Below are 27,655 nucleotides of genomic sequence, written 5' to 3' on the forward strand. Positions count from 1 at the left end.
AAGCCAACCCGTTTAATAAACGGGTCGACCCGCGTAACCCGTTTATTAAACAGGTCGGGTTCGGGTTGGGGGTATGCGAACCCGCCAACCCGGCTGACCCGTTTAATAAACGGGTTAGGCGGGCAGGTCAACCCGCCAACCCGACCTGTCAACCTGAGAACCCGTTTACCCGACCCAACCCATTTATTAAATGGGTTGGCCAGTCGTGTCGGGTTACCCGTTTATTAAACGGGCCGGGTTCGTGTTTGCCATAGCCTACCCGTTTAATAAACGGGTCGGTTCGGGTTGAGGTATGCTGACCCGCCAACCCGACACGATTGCCACCCCTAAGCACACTTGTCTAGTAGTGGATTAAAGATGAACCCTATGGTGAATGATATGATATTCCCATGTCATTAACAAAATGTTCCTTGCTTCATCTCTAATCTATTGTCTTGTGCAGACCATGCAAATGTCCTATCAAAAGTGTAAAGTGGAAGGTTGCTTTGCCTACAAGCAAAGATTTTTAAAATCCTGCGATATTATCGGATGACATTTACATTAAAGATTGTCAAGATTTAGTTCATATTATAAAATTTTCGAAGGCTCTTTATTTTCAAACATAACGTAATATTATTGTGATAATATCATTATTTTGTATAAATAAATTTTTTTTTTAAAAGCAATTTATTTTAGTCATGATACACCTATTTTTACCAAAACCAATGTGGTGACAAAATGCGAGAGGTGGTTTCCTAAATACAAAAGGGAAGGATCTTTTCTGTCCTACGATAGGAGACCATTCTCTTGCACAGTCTGTTAATATCCAAACATTTTGCTAAGTAATTGCTTCTAATGTTTCATATTCTTTATATGCTGATATTTTGAAATTTTTGATAAAAATAAAATTTTAGAAAAATCTCTTGTAATATTCTCTTGACAAGAAATTCTCAAGAACAACATTTGTGAATTTGCCTAATCTCTCCCTCTCTCGTTTTTCTCTTGAATAAAAAACACGAAGTATGGAGATGCCACACGATCCTTTTTTTTATCAAGTTGACACCGTGATAAAATCGTGAAGTTTTAAAAACCGGTTACGTTTTGCAAATATCTCATTTTGTTAAATTTATCGACGATTGAAAATATCGCGATATTTTGTGAGGTGGGTTCGAATTTTGAAGAGCCAAGAGGCCTTGGACTTGCACATGAGGCTTGCTTAAAGCTGTGGCCTAGAGAGAGAGAGGGAGAGAGAGAGAGAGATGGAGGGCGCAGGAGAGGCGATCGTCGAGACGTTTCGTGGGATCGCATCGTGCACGAGAGAGGAGGCCCTCTTCTTCCTGGAGAGCCACAATTGGCAGCTCGACTCTGCCCTCTCCTCATTCTACGAAGACCAGCAGCAGCACCACTCCCCTCCTCCTTCCCCACCGTCACCCTCTTCTTCCCCTCTTCCTCCTCGCGTTCCTGCAGCCCCCATGGCTTCCAAGGACGACTACGGCAAGAAGAAGGGCAAGCCCTCCGCGTCGTCGTCTTCGGGACGGATTCGCACCCTCTCCGATCTCGGCCGGGGTTCCGGCTCCACCTCCGACGACGAGAACGACGGCGACGCGCCGCAGGAGTACTATGCTGGTGGCGAGAAGAGGTATTAACCCCTCCGATTTCTTTCCCCCCTTTTGTTTGTCCGAAGAGAATTCTTCATTTCGATCGGCGTTCGTTTTCACAATGATGACTTCGTGTTTTTGTTGGAGAATTTGAGTGCGCGGATGAACGGATTTATGTCTAGGGTTTGTTTTAGTTTTGATATGGATCTGAATAACGAAGATTTGCTTAATATCGTTCGCTAAGGGCTGGAGTTTTTTCGGTTCCTTTCTTCCCTTTTGTAGCATGAAAAATGCAAACATTGTCCGAAACGCGTTCTCCATATTAATTTGTTGCACAGTTGAACATGTTCGCGCGTGTTGCTTTCTTTGTTTTTCTGATTTCAGCCTGTTAAGGTCAGGTGTTTCTATCTTCCTGAAGTCGGTGTAGAAGAAATTGATCTTGATTGAACCCATTTCTCCAACCTGATTGTCAATTCGACATCACTTGATGCTCAAGACAAGCATGTGCTTGATGGAAGTATCAAGACACGCCGATTTTCACATTGTGTTTACCTGTTCTTTGTTCTTGGAACCAAATCCTGCATGGAAATTGCTGGGCTCTTCGAGCAATCCAATAGCAAGTTCTGTATAGAATCATTGTGTTTAGCTGTTACTGATAATTTGTCTTCAAGTTGTTTTCACAAATTTAAAAAAGTTTGCTTCACCTAAAAAAATAACAAATGCAATAAACTACAAACCTAAATCTTCCGCAAGTGTCCAAATTACTAAAGCTAAGGTGGGAGAGGATAAGAGGTTTGAACATGGAGGGGAAAAGGGGAAGAAAAACCCTTATTCAATGATATATATATATATATATATATATATATATATATATATATATATATATTTCTTATTTAACTTGTATCTATCTTTGGAAATTCAGATTCTCAAGAATTGGGAATCCCATTTCCTGAAGATGGGAATCTTGGTTACCTAAAGCAGGAATTTCAGTTTCCAATTTTGGGAAGTGCAATTCCTGGTTCAAGGGATCATGGTTCTTGTAAAATACCTTGCTTCCTCTTTCGTTTTGGAAGTTCAGCACTTCTTTCCTTCAAAGCATACTTTCCACCTTATTGCAGCACCTGTAGTAGCTTTTGTCCCACCATCACTATAGTCCTCTCCTTTTTTTTGGTATACATTGCAAATTCGATCGCATATAGGTACCAGATATGGGGAGTATAGCCTTGATTGAAGTTGAAAACCTATGGCCTTGGCCCAAAGTATAACACTAGGGCTACGTGGGAACTGAACTAGTAGACACTTCTTTTCGTAGATGCATGCACATTCCTTTTTGTCTTGTAGGACAGAATTCATCACTGAAGGAATGATGATGCCCTTTACAGCCACTTCAATCTATTCTTCTCATATTAGAATTTTTTGACAATTTAAAGAAAAAAGTTAGATTTTTCCGTGTCAAAAGATTAAATAGAACATGTCATGCACAGTCACGTCATGATCTTGTGCTAAGTTAATATATTTGTCAAGAGATCTACAGGGCTGTTGGTTTGCAAAGTGAAACTAGCAAATTAGGCTTTTCCTTTTTCTCTTTTAAGTTAAGATTTGAGACATTCGCAATCCCTTGTTTAATGAGTATGTTATAAGCAGATAATTATCCTAGCATTTTTGTTGAGCAGTCCATGTTTAGCCACTTGCAGTACTGATCTGATTTGGTTCTGCTGATTTCGACCCATTTCTCATAACTTCAAGTCATAGTGCTCTAGTGAGAAGTTTAGATTTTTATGGACATTAATCACGTTTTTGGGTACAAATTTTGTTTCGTACAAGGGAGATCAGTAATAGGAATTATTTTCTTGTTAAGCATTGTCACACAGACGCTTTGCTTACCATGCATATGTTAACACAACACCCAGACACACCATGACACTTCATAGACACAGTCAACGTTGTGTCCTTAAGTTTATCTATTTTCTTTTACGGTCTTGAATGCTTATTTTGTATTCACTTGTGTTCTATTTTTTTTTCAAATTTGTCATCATTTAATTACATTGTATTTCAAATTTCAACTTAGTTTTATTATTCAATGTTGTTAATCATAATGATTTAGATTTTCTGTTCAAGAGTTTGCGCTTGGGATGATATTCATGTTTTGCTCCTTTAGATTTATTATTTTAAATGTATATAATCATACACATATATAATGTATGGTTGTGTCCCTATGTCCTAGTTTTAACAAACTCTAATGTGGTAGCTATTGTATCCCGAACCTGTGTCCTGTCTATGTGATATAGGTTAAAGAAACTCATGAACAAGTTTAGAAAGAGATCGAGATTCACACATTGTCTTAACTTGGAGAAAGTTTGTGATCAAATACCAAAGCAACTAATTTGGTCAGTGTTGAAAAAGGAAAGGATACCATATGAAATTGTTCAGGATGTGTATGCTGATGTTGTGACAAACTGTGAGAACTACATGTGTGGATTCATCTCTTTTCTTTTCTTTTTGGAATAATGAGTTATGAAGATTTGCTTGAAGCCTGTATCTATTTGCATCAGCTATAGATTAAAATGCATTTCCAAGATGATGCCATTTGTTATATGTTGTTTGTGTATAATACAGTACTTGGTCAAGATATATAAGATGCACGAAAAGCTAAAACTTTGAGGGAGTGCATTAGATGAAAATGATCTAATGCTTAGTAAAATAAAAACAGAATATACAGATGCAAGTTCAGTGAAGAAGTTAGAGAGAAAACTGTTATAATCAAGATACATGATCTTGCTAAAAATTTTGATGCTTAGGCTCTATAATACACAATATGGTGTGCTCAAGGTATGCATTGGTAAGATTTGTGTTGGTCAGATGAAGTGGTAACAAGCTGGTTTTGACATGTGATAAACGAGTGCCTTATGTTATTTATTATATAAATGAATGGAGGAGCTTTCAACTGCCGGCTTGATTCTCATGTTTTGTGTCTTATCATCATCTGAGCTTCTGGCATTATCATGTGTACCCAATAGGATTGAATTGTCTAGCATCTTTGTTCTATTGATGAGCAGTTAATCATCTGTTTTGCATTTGTGGAATTTCTTAAAAGTGACGTGAACTGTGTGTATATGCAGTGGAATGCTTATCCAAGGTCCAACAAAAGGAAATAATGACGTGGATGCAATATTTGATCAGGCTAGACAATTAGGTGCATTGGAAGGACCAGCTGATCAACTCCACCCATCTTCTAGTTCAAAAAGTTTTACTGGCACTGGAAGGCTTTTATCAGGGGAGGCAGTGCAAGCTCCTCAGACTTCTCGGGAGCCTGAATCTGTTGTCCACAATATTGTATTTTGGAGTAATGGATTCACAGTAAATGATGGTCCTTTGAGAAGGTTGGATGATCCTGAAAATGCGCCCTTTTTAGAGGTATTGTACATTTTGGATTATGCTATTTTTTTTCTTCAATCATTATGGTAAACAGCACTACTTTTTAAATATTAATTATGTTTTTTGGCATTTCCTGTTTGATGGTTGACCATGTTTTTACCAACTCTTTGTCATCAGGCCTAAATGGAACTTATGACATCTGATGATCTAAAAGGTTTCCTGTCTTCAAAATCCAAAATCAATTAAAATTTTTAGAGCAAAATTGCTCTTTCTGATGTGATATGCGTCATTTCTATTGTGTTTGTGCATCTCTCTCTCTCTCTCTCTCTCCCAAATATAATACATATCTATATATGTATAGATTGCAATAATTCCATTAGATTCAAAAACTGCTTCCAAAGATAATTTCTCATGACTTTTTGTAAATTACTAGATATTGAAAGTAGATTTTGATGTTTCTAGTGATATTTTCCTCTTTTATCTATTTTGCTGGTTAAACAGACTATTGTTTATCCTTGTTAATCTGTTGAGATTTATCAACCAACTCTTTTTTGTATGTTAGTGTAAATTGATATTTTTTTAACAAAAATGTGTTTGATTTTTTCCAAAATTTCTAAATTATTTCAAGAAAGATTATGTGCACACACACATACCCGTGCATATATGTGCACATGTATGTATGCTCCTATGTAGTAGAATCTCATGGTTGTGATGTTATGTACAAAGGATGTAGGTGATATAAGCCAAGCTTAGCATGTGCACTACTCTAAAGCAATAAGATCACAAAGATCAATTTGACTGGAATTAAATAAACAAATGACCACAAAATATTTGTTTAAAAATAAGAATGCTTTCATTGTTGCCCAAACTGTCAACAACATCTATTGGTTTAAAGTTTATATAGCAAATATCACAAACAATACTAACAAATCATCACACAATGAGGATAAATACTTAGCACAAGTCAATTTTGAACTTTGAGAACACTGCCGATATCATGTCTCTACATATTAATCATATCATGCCTAACCACTAATTTCAAAAGGGAAAGAAAGCAAAGGTGATAAAACCTTGGGGATATAAGATTTGATATACAAGAATAAATAGGAATAGGAATGGAGTAGGGATTGTTATGACTCGTGAGTTTATAGATAATGTAGTTGAGGTCCGTAGGAATGGTGATAGGATTTTACTTATTAAATTAGTATTAGGTACGGATATTATTAATATTATTAGTGTTTATGCACCTCAAGTAGGTTTAGATGATTCCACTAAGCGTCAATTTTAGAAAGATTTAGATGGAGTAGTACAAGGGATATCTTATGGAGAAAGGCTTTTCATCGGCGGTGACCTTAATGGGCATGTAGGCATTAGTAGGGATGGATTTGAGAGTATCCATGGAGGCTATGGTATAGGAGAAAGAAACGATAGTGGAGAAAGGATTTTAGATTTTGGTTTGTCCTATGATATGATCTTAGCAAACACTTGGTTTAGGAAGAGGGAGTCTCACCTAGTAACATTTAAAAGTGGGGTTAATACGAGTCAGATAGATTTTTTCCTACTTAGAAAGAGAGATAGGGGTTGTTGCATCGATTGTAAGGTTATACCGGGAGAAAGTGTAGCTACACAACATAGAGTCTTAATTTTAGATCTTAGAATTAGACAATGCCGCAAAAGGGATAGACATAGGATAGATCCTAGAATTAAGTGGTGGGCACTGAAAGGAGCTAAACAAGGAATGTTTGTAGAGCGGGTAGTTAAGGAAGTTGATTGGTGTCTCGAAGAGGATTTAGAATCTATGTGGAATAAGATAGCGGGTGGCATGAGAAAGGTGGCTAAGGAGGTATTAGGTGAGTCTAAAGGCGGTGCACCGCTAGGTAAGGATACATCGTGGTAGAACGAGGATGTCAAATTAGCTATTAAGGTTAAAAGAGAGTGTTATAGAAATCTAAGTAAAAGTCGTGATAATGAGAATTTGGAGAAGTATATGATAGCAAAGAAGGAAGCTAAAAAAGTAGTTCGGAACGCGAGGGATAAGGTATATAAGGAGGTTTATGACAAGTTGGATACCAAAGAGGGTGAGAAGGATATTTATAGGATTGCAAAAATGAGAGATAGGAAATCGAGGGATCTGGCTATGGTTAGATGTATCAAAGACGAAACGCAAAGGGTTTTAGTCAAAGATGAGGAGATTAAGGAGAGATGGAAAGATTATTTTGATAAGCTATTTAATGAAAGTCATGCTCAGGATCTTGGAGACTTTTCCATTCCTTTTCATGAGATGAATCGTGACTTCATGCGCAAGATTCAAAAGAAAGAAATTGCAGAGGCTTTGAAGAAAATGAAATCAAGAAGGGCAGTTGGCCCAGATGGTATACCTATCGAGGCTTGGAAATGCTTGGGAGAAAAAAGTTTAGAATGGTTGACAAATCTTTTTAACAAGATTTGGCGAACAAATAAGATGCCTAATGAGTGGAGGAAGAGTACTTTGGTGCCTCTATATAAGAATAAGGGTGATATACAAGATTGCACAAACTATTGTGGTATAAAACTCATGAGTCATACTATGAAACTTTGGGAGAGGGTGATTGAGTCTAGGTTGAGGAAGGTTGTCATGATATCGGAGAATCAATTTGGTTTTATGCCTGGAAGATCAACTATGGAAGCTATACATCTTCTTAGATAACTTATTGAGAGAAATAGAGAGAGGAACAAAGATTTGCATATGGTTTTTATTGATTTGGAAAAGGCATACGATAGAGTACCTAGGGACGTTCTCTGGTGGACAATGATGAAGAAAGATGTTTCTCTTAAGTACATTAGTATAATTAAAGATATGTATGAAGGAGTAGTAACCAATGTCCGCACTTGTGGAGGGGTGAGAACCAATTTTCCTATAATGGTTGGGTTACATCAAGGATCTGCTTTAAGCCCTTTCCTATTTGCTATAGTGATGGATGAGCTTACGAGATCAATTCAAGAAAATGTGTCGTGGTGTATGTTGTTTGTTGATGATATTGTTTTGATTGATGAGTTTAGAGCTGGGGTTAATGCTAAGTTAGAATTATGGAGACAGACATTGGAAGCAAGAGGTTTTAAGTTGAGTAAGAGTAAGACAAAATACATGGAATGTCGGTTTAGTAAGCAACGAAGTAGTGATGTGAGTGTAGTGAAGCTTGGTGAGCAAGAAATACTGGTGGATGATTGTTTCAAATATTTGGGATCTATCATTCAAAAGTACAGAGAAATTGATGGAGATATAAATCATAGGATAAAGGTTGGGTGGATGAAATGGAAGAGTGCAACTGGAGTGTTGTGCGATCGTAGAATGCCATTGCGGTTGAAGGGAAAGTTTTATAGGACGATGATTAGGCCCGCTTTACTATATGGTACGGAATGTTGGGCTGCCAAGAGACATCATATTCAAAAAATGAGTGTAGCTGAGATGCGTATGCTGAGATGGATGTGTGGAAATACAATAAAAGATAAGATTTGGAACGAGGAGATACGTAAGAAGGTAGGCATTGCACCCATTGAAAATAAGATGAGAGAGAATCGTTTACGGTGGTTTGGACATATTCGGCGAATGCCTAATGATGCTCCAGTTAGAAGGATGGAGAAATGGGAAAATATATTCAAAAGAAAGAAATTACAGAGGCTTTAAAGAAAATGCAATCCAGAAAGGCAGTTGGCCCGGATGATATACCTATCGAGGCTTGGAAATGCTTGGGTAAGAAAGGTTTAGTCTGGTTGGCAAATCTTTTTAACAAGATTTGGCGGACAAATAAGATGCCTAATGAGTGGAGGAAGAGTACTTTGGTGCCTCTCTATAAGAATAAGGGTGATATACAAGATTGCACAAACTATCGTGGTATAAAACTCATGAGTCATACTATGAAACTTTGGGAGAGGGTGATTGAGTATAGGTTGATGAAGGCTGCCATAATATCAGAGAATCAATTTGGTTTTATGCATGGAAGATCAACTATGGAAGCTATACATCTTCTTAGACAACTTATTGAGAGATATAGAGAGGGGAACACAGATTTGCATATGGTTTTTATTGATTTGGAGTAGGCATACGATAGAGTACCTAGGGATGTTCTCTGGTGGACAATGATGAAGAAAGGTATCTCTCTAAGTACATTAATATAATTAAAGATATGTACGAAGGAGTAGTAACCAATGTCCGCACTTGTGGAGGGGTGGCAAACAATTTTCCTATAATGGTTGGGTTACATCAAGGATCTGCATTAAGCCCTTTCCTTTTTGCTATAGTGTTAGATGAACTTACGAGATCAATTCAAAAAAATGTGCCGTGGTGTATGTTGTTTGCTGATGATATTGTTTTGATTGATGAGTCTAGAGCTGGGGTTAATGCTAAGTTAGAATTATGGAGACTGACTTTGGAAGCAAGAGGTTTTACGTTGAGTAAGAGTAAGACATAATATATGGAATGTCGGTTTAATAAGCAACGAAGTAGTGAAGCTTGGTGAGCAAGAAATAGCGGTGGATGATTGTTTTCAAATATTTGGGATCTATCATTTAAAAGAATGGAGAAATTGATGGAGATGTAAATCATAGGATTAAGGTTGGGTGGATGAAATGGAAAAGTGCAACTGGAGTGTTGTGTGATCATAGAATGCCATTGCGGTTGAAGGGGAAGTTTTATAGGACGACAATTAGACCCGCTTTACTATATGGTACGAAATGTTGGGCTGCCAAGAGACATCATTTTCAAAAAATGAGTGTAACTGAGATGCGTATGCTTCGATGGATGTGTGGAAAGACACTAAAAGATAAGATTCAGAACGAGGAAATACGTAAGAAGGTAGGCGTTGCACCCATTGAAGATAAGATGAGAGAGAATCGTTTACGGTGGTTTGGACATATTCGGCGAAGGCCTAATGATGCTACAGTTAGAAGGATGGAGAAATGGAAAAATATATTAGTTAAAAGATGTCAGGGTAGGCCTAGGAAGACATGGATGGAGGTGATAGGAAAGGATATGAATGCTTTGAACCTCACCGAGGACATGGCATTGGATAGAAATGATTGGAGGAGAAGGATTCATGTGGAAGACCCAAAATGATTTTCTTTTTTGGTTCATATCGCCGACCCCAATTGTTTTGGGATGAAGGCGTAGTTGTTGTTGTTGTTGTTTGTTGTTGGAAAGAAAGCAAAAGTATCTGTAGATTCTACACTAATAAGTGCATAAACATGTATTGAACATGCTGAAATTTTCATTAGCAATCTAAACTAGCAAGCATCTGTTAAAGAATATGAGGTACAACATACCACAAATAGAAATTTAAAAATATTGATCCATAAATGAAAGATGCAATAAAATACACATGGTTTAGAAAACATGAAAGAAAAAAAGAGACTAAAGTCACTAAACTCTAAGTCACAAACCACCGCAAAAGAATGGTTCCATGAAAACACTTCTCCAAAAGGAACTGCAACATACATGGGAAATTGTGAACTGTATTAAGAACAAAAAAGACCAGTTCATATTTACATTAAAAAAAACCTAAACCAACTTCCACGTCTACATCCTAGGGCTCAAATCAAATTGCGCATGGATGTGGTTATACTCAGTCCTATTAGCACCGGAACCTATTAACCTATATTGTCCCAGCAATTCCAAATAATTTTTAGATCCGACTCTAAAACAAGTACAAGTAAAACCTGACTCATTTATACCAACTCAATTAGTACCCAAAAACTAACGGATCCATCATATTGAGGCTTGTTGCAAGCACAAAAGATGAAGTGGATAGCGATGCATAGGCAAAGTTAATTACATGAACAAAATCACAAAATTGAAAAATGAACACAGTATATAGACAAAAAATAGAAACCACAAGATGAGTTATCAAAAAACCAAGATGATAAAATAAGAAAACGTCCAAATAATTTCAGACAAAACAGTCCACAATATGTAGATGCAGTGGCGTAATAGAAGAGAGAAAAAGGGAAAAAAATTATAAATTATTAATGCATTCAATAACAAAAAAAACATACAGAGATCTTGGCTGAACTAAACTACCTTTTGGATCTCAAAAAATCTGAGTAAAGCAATTGAGTACACAAACAATAGAAATACACAAGAGCCCTGCTCTCATAGTTAAAGAACACGTCAAACATTAACCATGGAACAGAAGGCTATCAAACAGGCATTTGACAAGCCCATACAGAGGAAAAAAAGATTTAAAACAATAAGTGAATTCATCGTCAACCGAAATAAAGAAATGACCTAAAATAACATCTAATTAAACACAAAATCAATCAAATAAAGAAAAACTGATCAACCAGATAGATGGAACACAACATGTTATTAATACAAAGCATACAAAAGATAAGAAACCCACTGTCCACATAGAAAGAGTCATTGACATGGAGAACAAACCCAAGCAGAAACCAAACCTTAAGATAGAGAGACTGAGAGATACATAGAAAGATAAAGAGAGAGAGGCAGAGGGATAGACATGTGGTTGTATTCCACAAGATGAGAAGCAAAAGCATCATGTATAAATCCAAGTGGAGAACCACCTGTCATTTTGTTGCCTGTGACCTCGAGAAGAAGCTCAAGTGAAAGACCACAAAAGCCTTTTGTTCCTCCTAGTTTCACCTTCAACCAAAGTGATACCTTACTAAATACTACTTGAATAACACCCGTGTAAGAGAAAAAAGTGGGGAAATTAGAGAGACAAACGAATAGGTCAGAGAGAGAGAGAGAGAGAGAGAGAGAGAGAGAGAGAGAGAGAGAGAGAGAGAGAGAGAGAGAGAGAGAGCTCCTTACTGAGTGAAAACATGAAAATTAGGAAAAAATCGAAAGAATCAGATCTTTTTGTGGGATTCAAGGGAGGGAAGAATAATAAATCAGCTTGAAACTTCCTAAAGAGACTTGTCAAGCTGAAATCAGAACACATGGAAAAAAATTTGATGCAGAGATGAATGGAAGGATCATGGGATAAGTAGATTAATGCTCGATAGATATAGCAAGCAGTAGAAATCCAGCAGAAAAATGAAGAAAATTCCACAAAATGAAAGAAATACCAAGCCTACATAACTAAAGGGGAAAACCTAAAGATAACCCAAAAGAAAATTCAACGCACACAAAGCGAGAAAAGGCAAGAGAGAGAGAGAGAGAGACGTGAACGCAAATGGCAGTATACGGCTATTCACAATCCAAAAAGCCTCGAAAACCCAATTTTGTCAGACTGATAGCGAGAGTAATTAAAGTATGGAAGCCTCTAGAAGGCTCCTTCTTTCATAAAACACCAAGTTCAATAAATTAATTTTAAAAAGTGTCCTTCATTAAAGCCGAATACGCAGCTAATAATTACAAGGCTACATGGTTGCATTACACCCCTATAATATGATAAAGCACACGTTTTGACAACAAATATAGGAATGACTGATTCATCCAATCTAACTGGGCTGTAATTTTTCGGAAGTTTCTGAAGTGCCAAACATTTTTTCGGTGTTGCCCTTCTTCGGTCATTAAGTAGTATAGATATAGAGGGTTGATATTTGGTCATGGAAACATGAGGTACAAACGCCTCTAGATCACCATGGTGCAGGTTTTGTTAACCCAATTGGGCCTTATAAATGGATTCAGCATGGTCCAAATGCTACGAATCAGTGTTCAGATCATTTTTTCGACCTAAAAGCACAATTTTAAGTGTCGGAAAAATTTCACACATTGTAGGCCATTGATTTTTCAAGCCTTATAAGGTCCTGCCTATCTGGACAATCCAAGAGCCAATCCCACTAAGCAATACATGTAGATCATATCTGTAAGATTAATTTCATGAAAAACAACCAAAAATTGGAAAAAAATGAGGCGCTTGTACCTTATGGCGACAGTAGCAAATATTAACCCAAATATAGATATGTGTTGTATATAGTACACGTGTACATATGAAGGCAACACCTTCCTAGTGGATGAGGCGGCTAGTGCCTAGGTTTTTGCTGCGGAACAGGGGCCCAGTCCAGAGTGGGTGCAAACCAACCCGGAGTGGTTGGACACCTTAGCAGATGTCCATCATCAAAGAAAAAAAGGGCACATGAGTGTGTATGAAATAGCCACTATTGTTATGTGTTCATGCTTGAATCTGCATATGCAAAGAGAGTGTGTGCATGTGCCTCTGCATGTATTTGTGTGCAAATGCACGTGTGTGTGATTATCTGAATTTGATGAATTTAGAACACAGATATTTCCACTAATTTGACTTTATCATTTCAAAAGCAACATCAATTTGAGACATTGTATGATTACATTCGATGTCTACCCATGAGGGCTCTGCTCATCTGGTAGGGGCAACTCCTGAATGTCACGAAGCTGATGGGGCATTGCGAATTTGAAACTGACAGGTGCACATCTTCTGCCAGAAGGCCGAAGCTGGGTGTACTCCCTGGTGGGCAGGGGGGGGGGGGCTGGGGTTTCTACACCAATGAGGTCGCAAGTGAGGTGGTTTTCCTGTATTAAAAAAAAAGATTTGACGTTTTGCTTCTTATGTAAAACAGAAAATATGAACCTGAAGAAAGCAATGATTGAGGTGTAGGTTATGAGCCAAGCACTATTGAGAAGTTAAAGCAGAAAATCTTTTTTTGTTCTGCTGTGGCCGCATGCATTATAGGAAGCAAAAATAAATGGCACACTGACGAAGCGATATGTGCTTAATGTTGTATGTATGGTAATAAATTATTTGCTTCTATGTCGAATTCTGGCAGTTGAATTATGAGCTGTGATTGGCCATGGAACTACCATAGCATTTGATTGATAGTAGAAATTCAGGATATTCCCTGGTAGATTTCTATCATGTTCTCCTTTGGGTAGCTTTTTGCCAGAAGTAGGGAATGCTAATTTTAGACAAATCGAGGGCTCATGATCATGCATAAAAAAATGTTCTAGACAGCCCAACCCTTTCTCCTTGCTTAGCCGCTACTACTTTGTAGTGTTTCTTGTGTTCCAGATTGCACATTAATGAGCGGTGTGCTGCTTAATTTCTTGTTGCCAGAGTTTCTGTCTAGGACAAATTGAAACACATCATGGATGTGGGGAAGTGGTGCCTACCTCAGTTTTGTGCACTGGTTTTATGGGGAATATTGGATGACAGCCTCTGCTATTTGTATTTTGAATTCCTTCATATGTTAATGAAGCATGCATATACTTTTTTCTTTCATTAAATTATCAAAAAAATTTAGCTTCAGCAAAGTTTAATGTAGTTTTTTTTTCTAAAACTGGTTTTGCAGAGTATACGCAAATCAGAATGTCCTAAAGAGTTGGAACCCGCTGATAGGAGAACCGCTGTCCATGTTAATCTCATCAGAAGGGATGAAGATTTCCGCGTGTGTGTTCTTTCTTGAATTCATACTTGTTTATTATGCTTTCCTCCATGCCACCTGCTCTGATGCTTTGTTGAGTACCTCCAATTTTCAGGTTCCAGAGAAGCACCATGTACCATTCCGGGGTGTGGGGAGGACACTGGGCAGTGCGTCAAGCTCTTCTGCAGTTTCTGAGCCTAGTGTGCTGTCAATTGCTGGTAGTGGCATTTCATCCTCATCTGAAGGTCTTTCTGTGGATCCGTCCCTGCCATCAATCTCAATTCAGCTGCGTCTTTCTGATGGAACTCGCATGGTTGCACGCTTCAATTATCATCATACAGTTGGGGATATCCGTGCCTTCATTGATGCAGAGAGGCCAGGCAGCTCATGTTCATATCAGCTGCAGGTGATGGGTTTCCCACCCAAGCTTTTGACTGATCCTGCACAAACGATAGAGCAGGCTGGCCTTGCCAACTCTGTTGTCGTTCAGAAGCCTTAGCTTTCCGTATAGAAAATGCCTCATCACACTACTGCTAAAATTGTTCGTCTTGCATAATGGACTTGGGATACAATGTTCGTGGTGATTTACAGCTTCCATCACCACAGTTTTTTTTTCTTATAATACCGTTTAGCAAAGGTTAAGGTTGTGCTTCTGACAAAGTTATGACCAGTGTAACTGGAAATCGAAACTGATTCAGATGTAACCTATTATGCTTGGAAGAACATTTGGTAGGATGTTAGGCAGTGGGATTGTCTTCGTAAAACTTTGTGGTGCAACTGGGATCGAAATGGCCGTGGTGGCAAATATCGGTGATATTTTGAGAATATTGAAAAAAAAATCGCTTAAACGGCCAAAGTACTGCACTGTTATCAAAATATCATAATATTTTGTTAATCTTATGATTTTATCTCAATATGTGTGTTTTTGTTGCCTTTTTGATGAAATCACATCATTTTAATTTTTTGTTTTTCTTACAAATATATTCTCTAGTTTTTATTTATTTAATGTTGGTGTTTTGCTGGGAAACATGAAAATTTTCTATTTCTCACAAGAATGTTTTTCTGCTGTTTTAAACGTTTGTCACTATGATTACAAATGTATGTCAGTTATTAGGAGATGCTGATGAAGCATATACACGTTTAACTAAGGAGAGATTTCAGGCCTATGATACAAATACTCTATTTTGCCCTCGGTACGCCTGTCCCCATGTTGACACCTGGGTACACCATTTTACCTTTGGTACTTACAAGTTTGTATTCAATTTATAATTTATGATTATATTTTAAATTTATAATTATATTTTAAATTTATAATTTTATATTTTCAGTATATAATAAATATTTTTGATATAGCATATATATTTAGATTATATTCAGTTTATTTTGTATTTATGTGATATTTAATATATATAGCCATGTTTTCGTATCTACATTTTTTGGAATTGTCATGTCGTACTCTCGATACCTATATCTGCACTCGCACCCATCCATGTGACAGTTTCCAGCATATACAATGGAAGAGTTCTGCTTCAAATATTTTGTTGAGACTTAACAAGAATATGGAAGCAGGTGTAACTTGGCTTGGTTCATTTTGGCAATGGGCTTGATGGGGGTTATGAAATAGTCTCATGTTATGTTCAACTTATTTTATGTGTTCATTGTGTTTAATTAGCCAAGTCTGAGCAGCATCTGTTCAGATTGGGTCCTCTCGTGTAGGCTTGATAAGTATCTATCCTTTTAGTATATGATATATATCACGTAAGAATATGTGGAGGCGTTGGTTGGTTGAAATTCAGTTTTTTCGTTGCCCTTTTATGGAAAACATCTTTTGAATTAATCTAGCTAAATTATGCTTGGCTTGAAGTCATGATAAGCTCATGGTTAAAACGAGCTGAGCTTGAACAAGGCAAGTTCTTCAAACTCAGATTGTCTGGCTCATTTGCATGCTTTACTATAAAGGGAAGCGTGGTCTGTTGGTTATTTTCATAGCAGAAAATATTCGTCAACTTGTGATTCTTTGTTTTCACCTGGACGTCCATGATCAATTCCTGCTGGTACTATATAGTGACTTGCCTGGTGTTTATGCCTTTGTGGGCTAGGCTGCCACCTAGGGTTTACTATCCATGGGGGGCACAGTGGCCCCTGTTCCTAGGCATGTTCCTTGCGTGCGGAAAAAAGGAAAATTGTCTACATAATGGCTGGCTATCAAGAGAAATCACACAGGGTCTTAATGACAGTGAATTATTCTTCTTCCATGGACCAACCCTCATCTCTATGAGGTTAGGATTGTGTAAGCCAAGTTGCCAAACAAAGAAACTGGATTGCTGGTACCCTAGCTTGACATGGCTCAAACCTGGGCTTGCTTATCCCAATCCTAGGCAACATTCTTGGATATAAGACACTTGTAGCAAGTTATTACCCTCCTCATGGATCCACATGTTCAGGAGAACTGCACCGAACAGACCCAGAAGAAATCTCCATGAACCATGCGGAACAGACAGCCCATGGATCCACAAGATGCACCGAGTGAACCATGCAGAGCAAGTACTCTTTTGTCTGTGCCCAAAGATCTGATTTCGGATTTGTAGACCTACTTCAGTGGGCAAGATGAGTCTTCAAGTGACAAGTAAATAAGGTTGTAAAATCGAGTGTCTGATCCATGGGTAGGTTACTATTTGCCTTGGTCAGTAGAATGGAAAACTATGGGTAAAAGTTTAGTGGTTGATAGTGAACCTCAGGCAGAGTGGCAAACAGGACTTGGGACCTGTCTACTTTTGGTGAACGATGGTCCAGCCATCACGTTCAACCATATGTGCAAGCAATTGGTTTAGAGAGAAAAATCAATGTGTATTCTCAGTTGTTGAATTGCCTACAGTTGATAAGGATAATGTGGACTGTTAAGAGCAGAAGCTATGGCCAAACATCATGATAGAGGGCTAAACGTAGTGGACAAAATGTTCTAATGCGTTTCTTGACAGAATCATTCCACGCGAGGGGTGAAGCATTCCCACTTCATGTGTAGGTGGATAGCCTAACCAATGAAAAAAAATCAGTCTAAGAGAAATAGGTAAAATAAAATTGGAGGTTTTTAGACGACTACCATGTCTAGAGGAAGGCGAGGAGAAGGAAGAAGAAGGACGTCAACAAATAAAAATTTAGGACACCAATAAAATTTTCAAATGTAAAACCAAAGGTTTTCAAATAAATAAATAACACACACACACACACACACACACACACACACACACACACACACACATATATATATATCAAACAAGCCTTATTGAGTCATTGCTTGAGCTTTGGCTTGATTTCTTATCGAACTCAAAATTAGTGAGTTGACATTGTTAGCTATCTGATGTCAACTATTTACAAGTGTTTTTAAGGAACCTCTATTAGAAACAACTCCAACAGCTTCACACACACACACACAGTTCCTTTAACAACTGTAGCCATTGTAGCCTTTTCTTCTATGCAAGCAGCACTCAATCATATTCTAACTTTGATTCATGATGTGATTCTAGTCAAATAATCATAGATGTGAAATTTTGGGCCTGAACTATTTATAATGCACAAGATAGTTGCCCAACCTATTCTAGCAACTTTAGTTCAACTTCATAATAACTGCTCTATTGACATCTTTACATGCAAATAGACAAATACCGGTATCTGTTTCCACGTAAATAGCTTCCTTAGCTTGTACATGCATTTTATTTTGTAAAGAAGAAGAAAAGATATTAGCCCATGTTGGTTTACATACAATTAAAGAAGAGAGCTGAACTTTGGGAACTACCAATGCATATGGTGCAATCCTGAACCTCAATTTCTGACTTTTGCAAATGGATTAGGCTTAGATAGAAACAAACCAGTTCTTGGAAATGCAACCTTTTAAAGTGTTAGAAGATCATACAGTTGTTAGTAGACCCCACCTGTGGAATGAGTGGCAGGTCTTTCCTCAGACATTCATCAAACCACTCCAGTAGTGAAACAATATAAGTGAAATCTGGTCGTTTTGCTGGGTCTGATGACCAGCAACGCCTTATAAGGTCAGAAATTGCAGGAGAACAGGTGTCTGGTATATGTGGTCGTTCATTCTGCACATAACAACAATTGGATTAGAGGATTAGATGTCTAAAAAATGAATTAGAAGATTACATATTTTAAAGTTTTGAAATCTGAGAGAAATAGGAAAACATTCTTTAGACTCCAAGACCAAGTCGATTGATCATTCAAACCTGTAATCTTTGCATTTTTTAAAATATTATGATCACCAACAGAAGTATATTCTCTAAAGAACAAGAACCACAAATAGGAAAATGAATATAAATGTTGAGTAGATGGAGGGTGGTCTAATGCCGATGCATTAAGAAAAATTAGGGTAATTCACATGTAGGAACCTAACATATGGCAAATCTACGTTTAGCAACCTTAATTTTCAAATATTTATGATAAGAACCCACCTTTTTAAGAAATTGTTTAGATGACTGCTTGAGTTACTTTTTATATCACTTAGCTGGCTAGCTCTAGTTAACTCTTAAAATGACACATATAATATTTTACTTTCTTTAAATTAATGAATGACACCTTTGCAGCTTCCAATTTTTGTAGCTACAATCAAGGGCCAATAAATAATTTCAGAAGGTAAAAGTAAACACAGGTGGCCAACTGAGCAATTTGTGGAAATGGTAGGCATTTATTTTAAATATATGAAAACTGAGGTGGCTAGACATAAATTTGCTATATGTTAGGTGCCTGTATGTAAATTACCCAAGATTATTTCACGAATGACTACTTGACAAAGACAATAGTTTCTAAATTTTCTAGCATCACTATTATATCCTAATGTGACCACTACTAGCTCATAGCATCACCCCACGTAACATTTAAAGCTCAAAGCATGCTTAGTAGAAGATTAATTTAGAGACCGTAAGTTCTCCAAGCAAGATTCCTGATCAGGATATATTAAACATATATTTGGTTTAACTTTGCATATCCAAAGGCCAATTATGTTACAAAACACTAGTATGCTAAATATTTATTTGGGAAAAAGATCAAGCACAATCGTTTCATTAGGTTTATCTTTTAAACTTTGACCACTTTCTATGGATTAAAGCATCAACCATGGCCATGGTTCAAGAGTTCATGCAGATTTACAGGTGAAATCCTCATTCATCAAGAAAATATGACCAATATCACCATTCTTTTCCTCCTCACTGTAACATACTTATTGCAGTTATTTATGGAGGAGATTTAACGTTTTTAATGATTCTCCTGGTTAACTCCGCCTGTGTATAACTGTTTAGTTATACACTGCCGGTCCCAAGCCCGGATAAAGGAGGAGGGTTGCGGTAGGCCTGTGACAGCCAGCATAAAAACTTAATCATACCCTATGAATATGAACCAATATGAGAATTTCATTGGGGCGTTCCCTACTGAGCGACGCGCTGTACTCTATAGGCCCGGAGGCAGTGATAAATGGGCAAGGGTTGCTAGGTCGTCGCCCGGAAGTGACGCGTCACACCGGCGCCCGGGTGTGGTGTCAAATAGGCAAGGGTTCCCTCACTTTGTTGGACGGGTGGGGGTAAAGAAGTTAGTCCAAGACCATAAAATTAGGTTAGCCACTTGGAACATAGGGTCTTTAACTGGTAAGTTGGTAGAGTTAGTAGATGTTATGTGTAGGAGAAAGATTGATATTTTATGTCTACAAGAGACCAAATGGGTAGGTGAGAAAGCAAAAGTGATAGAACCTTGGGGATATAAGATTTGGTATACAAGAATAAATAGGAATAGGAATGGAGTAGGGATTGTTATGAGTCATGAGTTTATAGAGAATGTAGTTGAGGTCCGTAGGAAGGGTGATAGGATTTTACTTATTAAATTAGTATTAGGTACGGATATTATTAATATTATTAGTGTTTATGCACCTCAAGTAGGTTTAGATGATTCCACTAAGCGTCAATTTTGGAAAGATTTAGATGGAGTAGTACAAGGGATATCTTATGGAGAAAGGCTTTTCATCGGCGGTGACCTTAATGGGCATGTAGGCATTAGTAGGGATGGATTTGAGAGTATCCATAGAGGCTATGGTATAGGAGAAAGAAACGATAGTGGAGAAAGGATTTTAGATTTTGGTTTGTCCTATGATATGATCTTAGCAAACACTTGGTTTAGGAAGAGGGAGTCTCACCTAGTAACATTTAAAAGTGGGGTTAATACGAGTCAGATAGATTTTTTCCTACTTAAAAAGAGAGATAGGGGTTGTTGCATCGATTGTAAGGTTATACCGGGAGTAAGTGTAGCTACACAACATAGAGTCTTAATTTTAGATCTTAGAATTAGACAATGCCGCAAAAGGGATAGACATAGGATAGATCTTAGAATTAAGTGGTGGGCACTGAAAGGAGCTAAACAAGGAATGTTTGTAGAGCGGGTAGTTAAGGAAGTTGATTGGTGTCTCGAAGAGGATTCAGAATCTATGTGGAATAAGATAGCGGGTGGCATGAGAAAGGTGGCTAAGGAGGTATTAGGTGAGTCTAAAGGCGGTGCACCGCTAGGTAAGGATACATCGTGGTGGAACGAGGATGTCAAATTAGCTATTAAGGTTAAAAGAGAGTGTTATAGAAATCTAAGTAAAAGTCGTGATAATGAGAATTTGGAGAAGTATATGATAGCAAAGAAGGAAGCTAAAAAAGTAGTTCGGAACGCGAGGGATAAGGTATATAAGGAGGTTTATGACAAGTTGGATACCAAAGAGGGTGAGAAGGATATTTATAGGATTGCAAAAATGAGAGATAGGAAATCGAGAGATCTGGCTATGGTTAGATGTATCAAAGACGAAACGCAAAGGGTTTTAGTCAAAGATGAGGAGATTAAGGAGAGATGGAAAGATTATTTTGATAAGCTATTTAATGAAAGTCATGCTCAGGATCTTGGAGACTTTTCCATTCCTTTTCATGAGATGAATCGTGACTTCATGCGCAAGATTCAAAAGAAAGAAATTGCAGAGGCTTTGAAGAAAATGAAATCAAGAAGGGCAGTTGGCCCAGATGGTATACCTATCGAGGCTTGGAAATGCTTGGGAGAGAAAGATTTAGAATGATTGACAAATCTTTTTAACAAGATTTGGCGGACAAATAAGATGCCTAATGAGTGGAGGAAGAGTACTTTGGTGCCTCTATATAAGAATAAGGGTGATATACAAGATTGCACAAACTATCGTGGTATAAAACTCATGAGTCATACTATGAAACTTTGGGAGAGAGTGATTGAGTCTAGGTTGAGGAAGGTTGTCATGATATCGGAGAATCAATTTGGTTTTATGCCTGGAAGATCTACTTGTTAAAAAATGATGTATATTTATATATATATCTATATACATAGATTACGACACATACACATATATATGATATATATATGTCTATGTGTCTATCTATATATATAAATATATATATATTTATTTTGTAAAACCCGATAGGGGTATTTCTGTCATTTCACCCTGTACACGCATATCATTGATATGCTTTTCTCTTTTTCTTTTTCCTTTATTCTTTTTCCTTTTTTGCTTTTTTAGTTTTTTGTTTTTATTCACTTGAGAGGGGTCCACATAGAGTCGTTGGACCCCTCCAACGGTCATAAATATGACCGTTGGAGGGGCTCCAACGACTCTATGGGAGCCCCTCCTTGGGTCCCTTGCTGTGTATAAATAAGGGGCACAACCCCATGTATTTGTTAAGCTTCTTATGAAGCATTCTATGAAGAGAAATATATTTTTTATCTTCTTTTTGTGCTTGACCACTTTTGTGGTTTATTTTGCCCTTTAGTGGCCTCTTGTGTATGTGCGTGCTTCCGTGCTTTCGCTTGGAGACGTTGCTTTTTTCATTTGGCACTTCATTACATGGTATCAGAGCCTTGGTTAAGAAGGCTTCATTGGATCCTCCCTTGACAAGTAATACCTCTCCTCTCTCTTGTCTTATAAAATTTTCTTCTAATGGCCAACAAAGATGCAAAAATCGATCTCTCATTCAAATTGGATGGGACCAATTATCGCATGTGGGCGGCCGCTATGGAGAATAATCTCAAAGGTAAAAGGCTTTGGGGTTATGTATGTGGAACCATTCCGGAACCACAACTAAAGTTAACTAAACTTGAAGGAGGTGAAGAAAAAGCTTTGAATGAAGAAGAAAAAGAAAAGGCTATTCTTGATTATTCTTCTAAAATGGAAGATTGGGAAAGTGAACATGCTAAAATCTTAGCATGGTTCATGAATAACGTCGAATTAAAGATTTGTGCAAATCTTGCAAAATTCAAGAAGGCTAATGAAGCATGGTTTTTTATGAAAGGTATGTACACTCAAAGAGACCTTGCTAGGCATTTTTTTCTACAAGAAAAGGTAAGAGCTACCAAGCAAGGTGATATGAGCATTAGGGACTACTATAGTGCCCTATCTTCTTTATGGGATGAACTTGTCCTTCTCGAACCGCAATGGGAAGGAAGTGCTATTGCTATGCGACAAGAGCAAATGGAAAAAGAGAGGTTCTTTCAATTTATTCATGGGCTTCGTCCCGAATTTGAACAACTTAGAGGATCTCTACTTCATAGAGCCTCTACTCCTCTAAGCGATATTTTGGCCGATTTATGTCAAGAAGAAACCCGTTTGGCCTTAAAAAGGGATGTTGATGAAGTACATGCCGTGTCTAGACCCGGCAACAATGTAAGATCATATAAACCACCACATTTTTGGAAGAATAATGGTGGTGGAGGAAGAAAAATCATTTGTCATAATTGTAATGAACCGGGCCATATTCGTCCCGATTGCCCTAAATTCAAGAAGAAGGTAGCTTCCGTGGGAGAGACTCCTCCAATCATCAATGAAGATACAAAAAAGGATGGTGACATAAAGGATTCCATCGCTCATCTAACCGAAACTCTCCAACAATTTATGAAGATGAACGCCTCTACATCATCATCCTCACCGTCCACTTCCGGTGCCGCCATCTCTTCATTTCCAGGTATGTCCTCTTGGATTCTTGATTCGGGTGCCTCTTTCCATATGACTCCAAATGCATCACTTTTGTCAAAACCAAGTCTCAATAAATTTAAATCATATGTATCCACCGCCGATGGAACTTCTTTAAATGTTGAGGGTATTGGAAACCTTGAGAAAATTTATGACCAAAACAAAGAATTTTTTGTTCCCAAAATCCGAATCATCCCAAAACTTAATCTAAATCTTTTTTCCGTCTCTCAAATTACCGATTTTGAATGTAATGTCTCTTTTTCACCTACCCATTGCTATGTGCAGGATCTCCGGTCCGGGAAGCGGATTGGGCAAGGCCATAGAAGAGGGGACCTTTACTATATGGATTTTTTGTCTTTGCCATCCAAATCATTTTGTAATCATGTTCAATCCAAAGATATTGAGACTTGGCATAAGAGACTTGGACACCCTAGTATTTCTAAATTGTACCTTTTTCCATTTTTGGAAAAAATTTGTAATACAAATACATTTACATGCAATGATTGTATTCTTGGGAAAATTCACTCTATTCCATATTCTCATAGCAATTTTGTGTCAAAAAGGCCTTTTTAACTTGTGCATTCCGATGTATGGGGACCGGCACCCGTTATGTCCAAAGGAGGCTTCTCTTACTATGTTTCTTTTATTGATGATTTTACTAGATACACATGGGTTTATATTATCAAGAATAAATCCGATGTCTTCACTAATTTTAAAGAGTTTCACGCTCTTGTTCAAAACCAATTCCAACACAATATAACTATTTTTAGATCCGACTCAGGAGGAGAATACATGTCTAAAGACTTCCAAAATTATTTTAAAACAAATGAAATTTTGCACCAACGATCTTGTCCTAAAACTCCGCAACAAAATGGTCTTGCGGAAAGGAAACATAGGCATTTAATTGAAACCACAAGAACTCTTCTTGTGTCTAAATGTGTTCCTAAAAATTTTTGGGCCGAAGCTCTTCTTACCGCAACATATCTTGTGAATCGTATGCCCTCTTCCTCTTTGAAAAATGTTTCGCCCTTTGAAAAATTATTTAAAATTACTCCCGATTTTAATAGACTAAGAATCTTTGGATGCAAATGTTTTGTACTTAGTCTAGGACAAGATAAGTTGTCACCTAAAGCTATTGAATGTGTGTTCATTGGCTATGGTGAGAATAAAAAAGGCTATAGATGCTATGATATTCGAAACAATAAATTATATATGTCGAGAAATGTAAACTTTATTGAAGAACAAAATGGTTTCAATATCCACACATCTAAGGAAGACATCGATTATTCTTTTCTATTTGACTTAGCTCCTAGAATTGAGTCTCCTGAGGCTATTACTTGTGATACTAGTTGTGATGGAATTTCACATTATAATATACAACAACATGATAATACCTCCCAAAATGAAAACCTTAATGATATAAATGTCTATACCCGGCGGATAGGAAATGAACATCAACCTGCTATTGACAGATACTCTCAAGACTTCTCTTTAGAAGAATCTACTGACAACAATCTACCTAGGAGATCTTCTCGTACTAGTAGGCCACCACAAAAGTTTGTGTCCTATGAATCTTTTTCTCTGAATTATAGGGCCGGTCTTATGTTAATACATTTGTATCACGAACCTACCTCTTTCAAGGAAGCTAAAGATCACCCACATTGGATTGAAGCCATGAAAATCGAATTAGAGGCTCTTAACAAAGCCCAAACCTGGAGCATTATTCCTCAACCTTTAGGGAAGAAGGCAATTGGGTGTAGATGGGTATATAAAGTCAAAACTAAATGTGATGGGTCTCTTGAAAGATACAAAGCTCGTTTGGTTGCAAAAGGCTATGCCCAAGAATATGGGATTGATTATGAAGAAACTTTTGCTCCCGTAGCCAGAATGACTAGTGTACGAACCTTAATTGCTTTAGCATCCATCAAACAATGGCCTATATACCAACTTGATGTTAAAAATGCTTTCTTAAATGGAACTTTATGTGAAGTTCTTATGGACCCTCCGCCGGGTCTTGAAATTGGGAAAGGTAATATTCTAAAATTAAACAAAGCTCTTTATGGGTTAAAACAAGCGCCAAAAGCTTGGTATGATCTTTTTAGCAAAGTAGTTCTTGATAATGGTTTCTCCTCATGTTACACTGATACTGCTTTGTTTGTTAAATCCTCTAATGAACACATAACAATTTTGTTATTATATGTTGATGATATGATTATCACAGGTAATGATAAGAAAGGTATTGATCTTATTAAAAATATTCTTAAGAAAAATTTTGATATGTCTGATCTAGGTTTTTTGAGGTATTTCTTAGGAATTGAAGTTGCATACTCCCCCAAGGGGTATGTCCTATCTCAGATGAAGCTTGCCTCTGATATTATTGCTAGGTCTGGGCTGACAGATGACAAAAGGGTGGAGACTCCAGAAGTGATCAATGCCAAGATGAGAGCCAATGATGGCACTCCTTTAGCAGATCCCACGCCTTATCGTCAATTGATTGGATCCTTAACATATTTATCTATCACCAGGCCTGACATTTCTCATGCAGTTCATAGTGCAAGCCAATTTCAGACTGCTCCTACCACCACTCACATGGCAGCAGTAATGAAGATTATCAGATACTTAAAAGATTCCATAACTAAGGGAGTATTCTTTTCCTCTTCTTCACCTCTTACTTTACTTGCGTATACTGACTCTGATTGGGGGGGTAACCCCGATGATCGTATTTCTACCACAGGTTATTGTGTGTTTCTTGGGGAGTCACTTATCTCCTGGAGGTGTAAGAAGCAGCGTAAAGTTTCTCTCTCATCTACTGAAGCAGAATATCGTGCGATGACCACTACCACAACTGAGATTATATGGTTAAGAAGCTTACTTAAAGATATGGGTGTCTTATTCTCCACTCCCTCAAAGTTGTGCTGTGACAACAAGAGCTCCATTTATATTGCTAGCAATCACACTTTTCACGAACGAACGAAGCATATTGAGATGGACTGTCATTATGTTCGAGATGAGTTTTTACGAGGCACCATTCAACTTCCATATGTTCCTACCGAATATCAGTTAGCGGACTTCTTTGTTAAAATGTAAAATGCAATATATATATATATATTTAATATTATTATATTTTCTTTTATTATTTTCTTTTTCTATTTTTTTATTTTCTTTTTTAGCATCTAGTTCAATAGAAACTAAATATTTTGATTCAGTCAAGTTCTTGTTGGAACTTGACTGTGCAAGTAGCTGTTGGACTATAGTCCAACAGCTATAATAAATGCTGTTGGACTATAGTCCAACAGCTATAATAATAAATGCTGTTGGACTGTAGTCCAACAGCTATATTAAGAGACGTTGGAATCCAACGTCTCTTTTTGGAGAGCTCAAAATGAGCTCTCCTCTCTCTCCCATTTTTTTGTATATACAGGGGTGAACCCCTTCAATGTAAATAACCATGCTTCTTAAGCATTTTGTTCATGAATAAAGTATTATTTATTTTTCAAGTGTTCTTCCCTTTATACCCTTTCAAGGGTCATGCTTGTAGTGTCTCCAATAGACACTTGTTTGTGAGTTATTTGTGCATTTGTTGAAGACCACCATTTCATTACATGGTATCAAAGCTACGAAATCCTTAGATCTTGAAGTGCTTCTGCCTCGATTTCCGTGCCACATTTACAAAAGGTGTTTCATCACCTTGTTCTTGGCTCAAGAAGATTTGTTTGAAGAAAGGCGAACTTGTGCTACAAAAAAAATTTGGTTTTGTATCCTCTCTTATTCCTTTGTCTACTCTTTTTCTTTTCTTTTTATTTTTCTCTCTCTCTCTCCTCCTATTTATTCCTCTCTTACCCTTGTAAAAGATGGATGACAATGATAAGATCACCATCATTCCTATGAAGCTAAATGATACTAACTATGTAATGTGGGCTTCGATTATGAAGCACCACATTTGGGGAAAAGGTTTATGGGGTATAGTGGATGGTTCCGATTTGGAACCTAAACTATCTCTTACCAAGAAAGAGGGTGATAAAGAGGTTCCTCTAACGGAAGAAGAGAAGAGTAAGGCGTTAGCCACTTATGAAAAGAAATGGAAAGAATGGAGGATAGGACATGCAAAAATTATGTCATGGCTCATCAATAGCATAGACATTAAAAAATGCTCTAGTCTAGCTAAGTTTGAGCATGCCGATAAGGCTTGGGAATACCTCAAAAACATGTATTCCCTTAAAGATATTGCACATGTATGCAATTTACAAGATAAAGTTCGGACAATGACTCAAAAAGATAAAACTATTCGAGAATATTATAATGAGTTGTCCGAACTTTGGGAAGAGTTGGCTCTTCTTGAGCCCAAATGGCA

General features: G+C 37.4%; 2 protein-coding genes across 2 annotated transcripts in view; one reads left to right on the plus strand and one right to left on the minus strand.

Moving 5' to 3' along the window:
* The first annotated feature begins 1,216 nt into the window (after positions 1 to 1,216).
* Positions 1,217 to 15,052, plus strand: LOC149838420 (plant UBX domain-containing protein 3-like). The gene is made up of 4 exons (XM_090006591.1): positions 1,217 to 1,618; positions 4,697 to 4,991; positions 14,217 to 14,312; positions 14,404 to 15,052. Exons 1-4 carry the CDS (start codon positions 1,239 to 1,241, stop codon positions 14,785 to 14,787), a joined length of 1,155 nt encoding a protein of 384 aa, XP_089862717.1. The 5' UTR covers positions 1,217 to 1,238; the 3' UTR covers positions 14,788 to 15,052.
* A 2,159-nt stretch (positions 15,053 to 17,211) lies between these two features.
* LOC149838421 (serine/threonine/tyrosine-protein kinase HT1-like) overlaps positions 17,212 to 27,655 on the minus strand; it is a 28,993-nt gene continuing 18,549 nt past the window's right edge. Inside the window, exons 3-4 of the mRNA XM_090006592.1 lie at positions 18,218 to 18,382; positions 17,212 to 17,319 (exon numbers count right to left, since the gene is read on the minus strand). Coding sequence (XP_089862718.1) covers positions 17,269 to 17,319; positions 18,218 to 18,382 — 216 coding nt within the window. The 3' untranslated portion in view covers positions 17,212 to 17,268. The remainder of the gene's footprint in view (positions 17,320 to 18,217; positions 18,383 to 27,655) is intronic.

Source organism: Nuphar pumila, chromosome 5, assembly GCF_984573655.1.
Source record: "Nuphar pumila chromosome 5, dmNupPumi1.hap1.1, whole genome shotgun sequence".
NCBI classification, from domain to species: domain Eukaryota; kingdom Viridiplantae; phylum Streptophyta; class Magnoliopsida; order Nymphaeales; family Nymphaeaceae; genus Nuphar; species Nuphar pumila.

Excerpts from the sequence above, each read along its gene's own strand:
- LOC149838420 (XM_090006591.1), top strand. The coding sequence starts at position 1,239 with ATGGAGGGCGCAGGAGAGGCGATCGTCGAGACGTTTCGTGGGATCGCA. Across the intron at positions 4,992-14,216 it reads AAAATGCGCCCTTTTTAGAG|AGTATACGCAAATCAGAATG; the intron begins GTATTGTACATT and ends CTGGTTTTGCAG. Across the intron at positions 14,313-14,403 it reads GAAGGGATGAAGATTTCCGC|GTTCCAGAGAAGCACCATGT; the intron begins GTGTGTGTTCTT and ends TCCAATTTTCAG.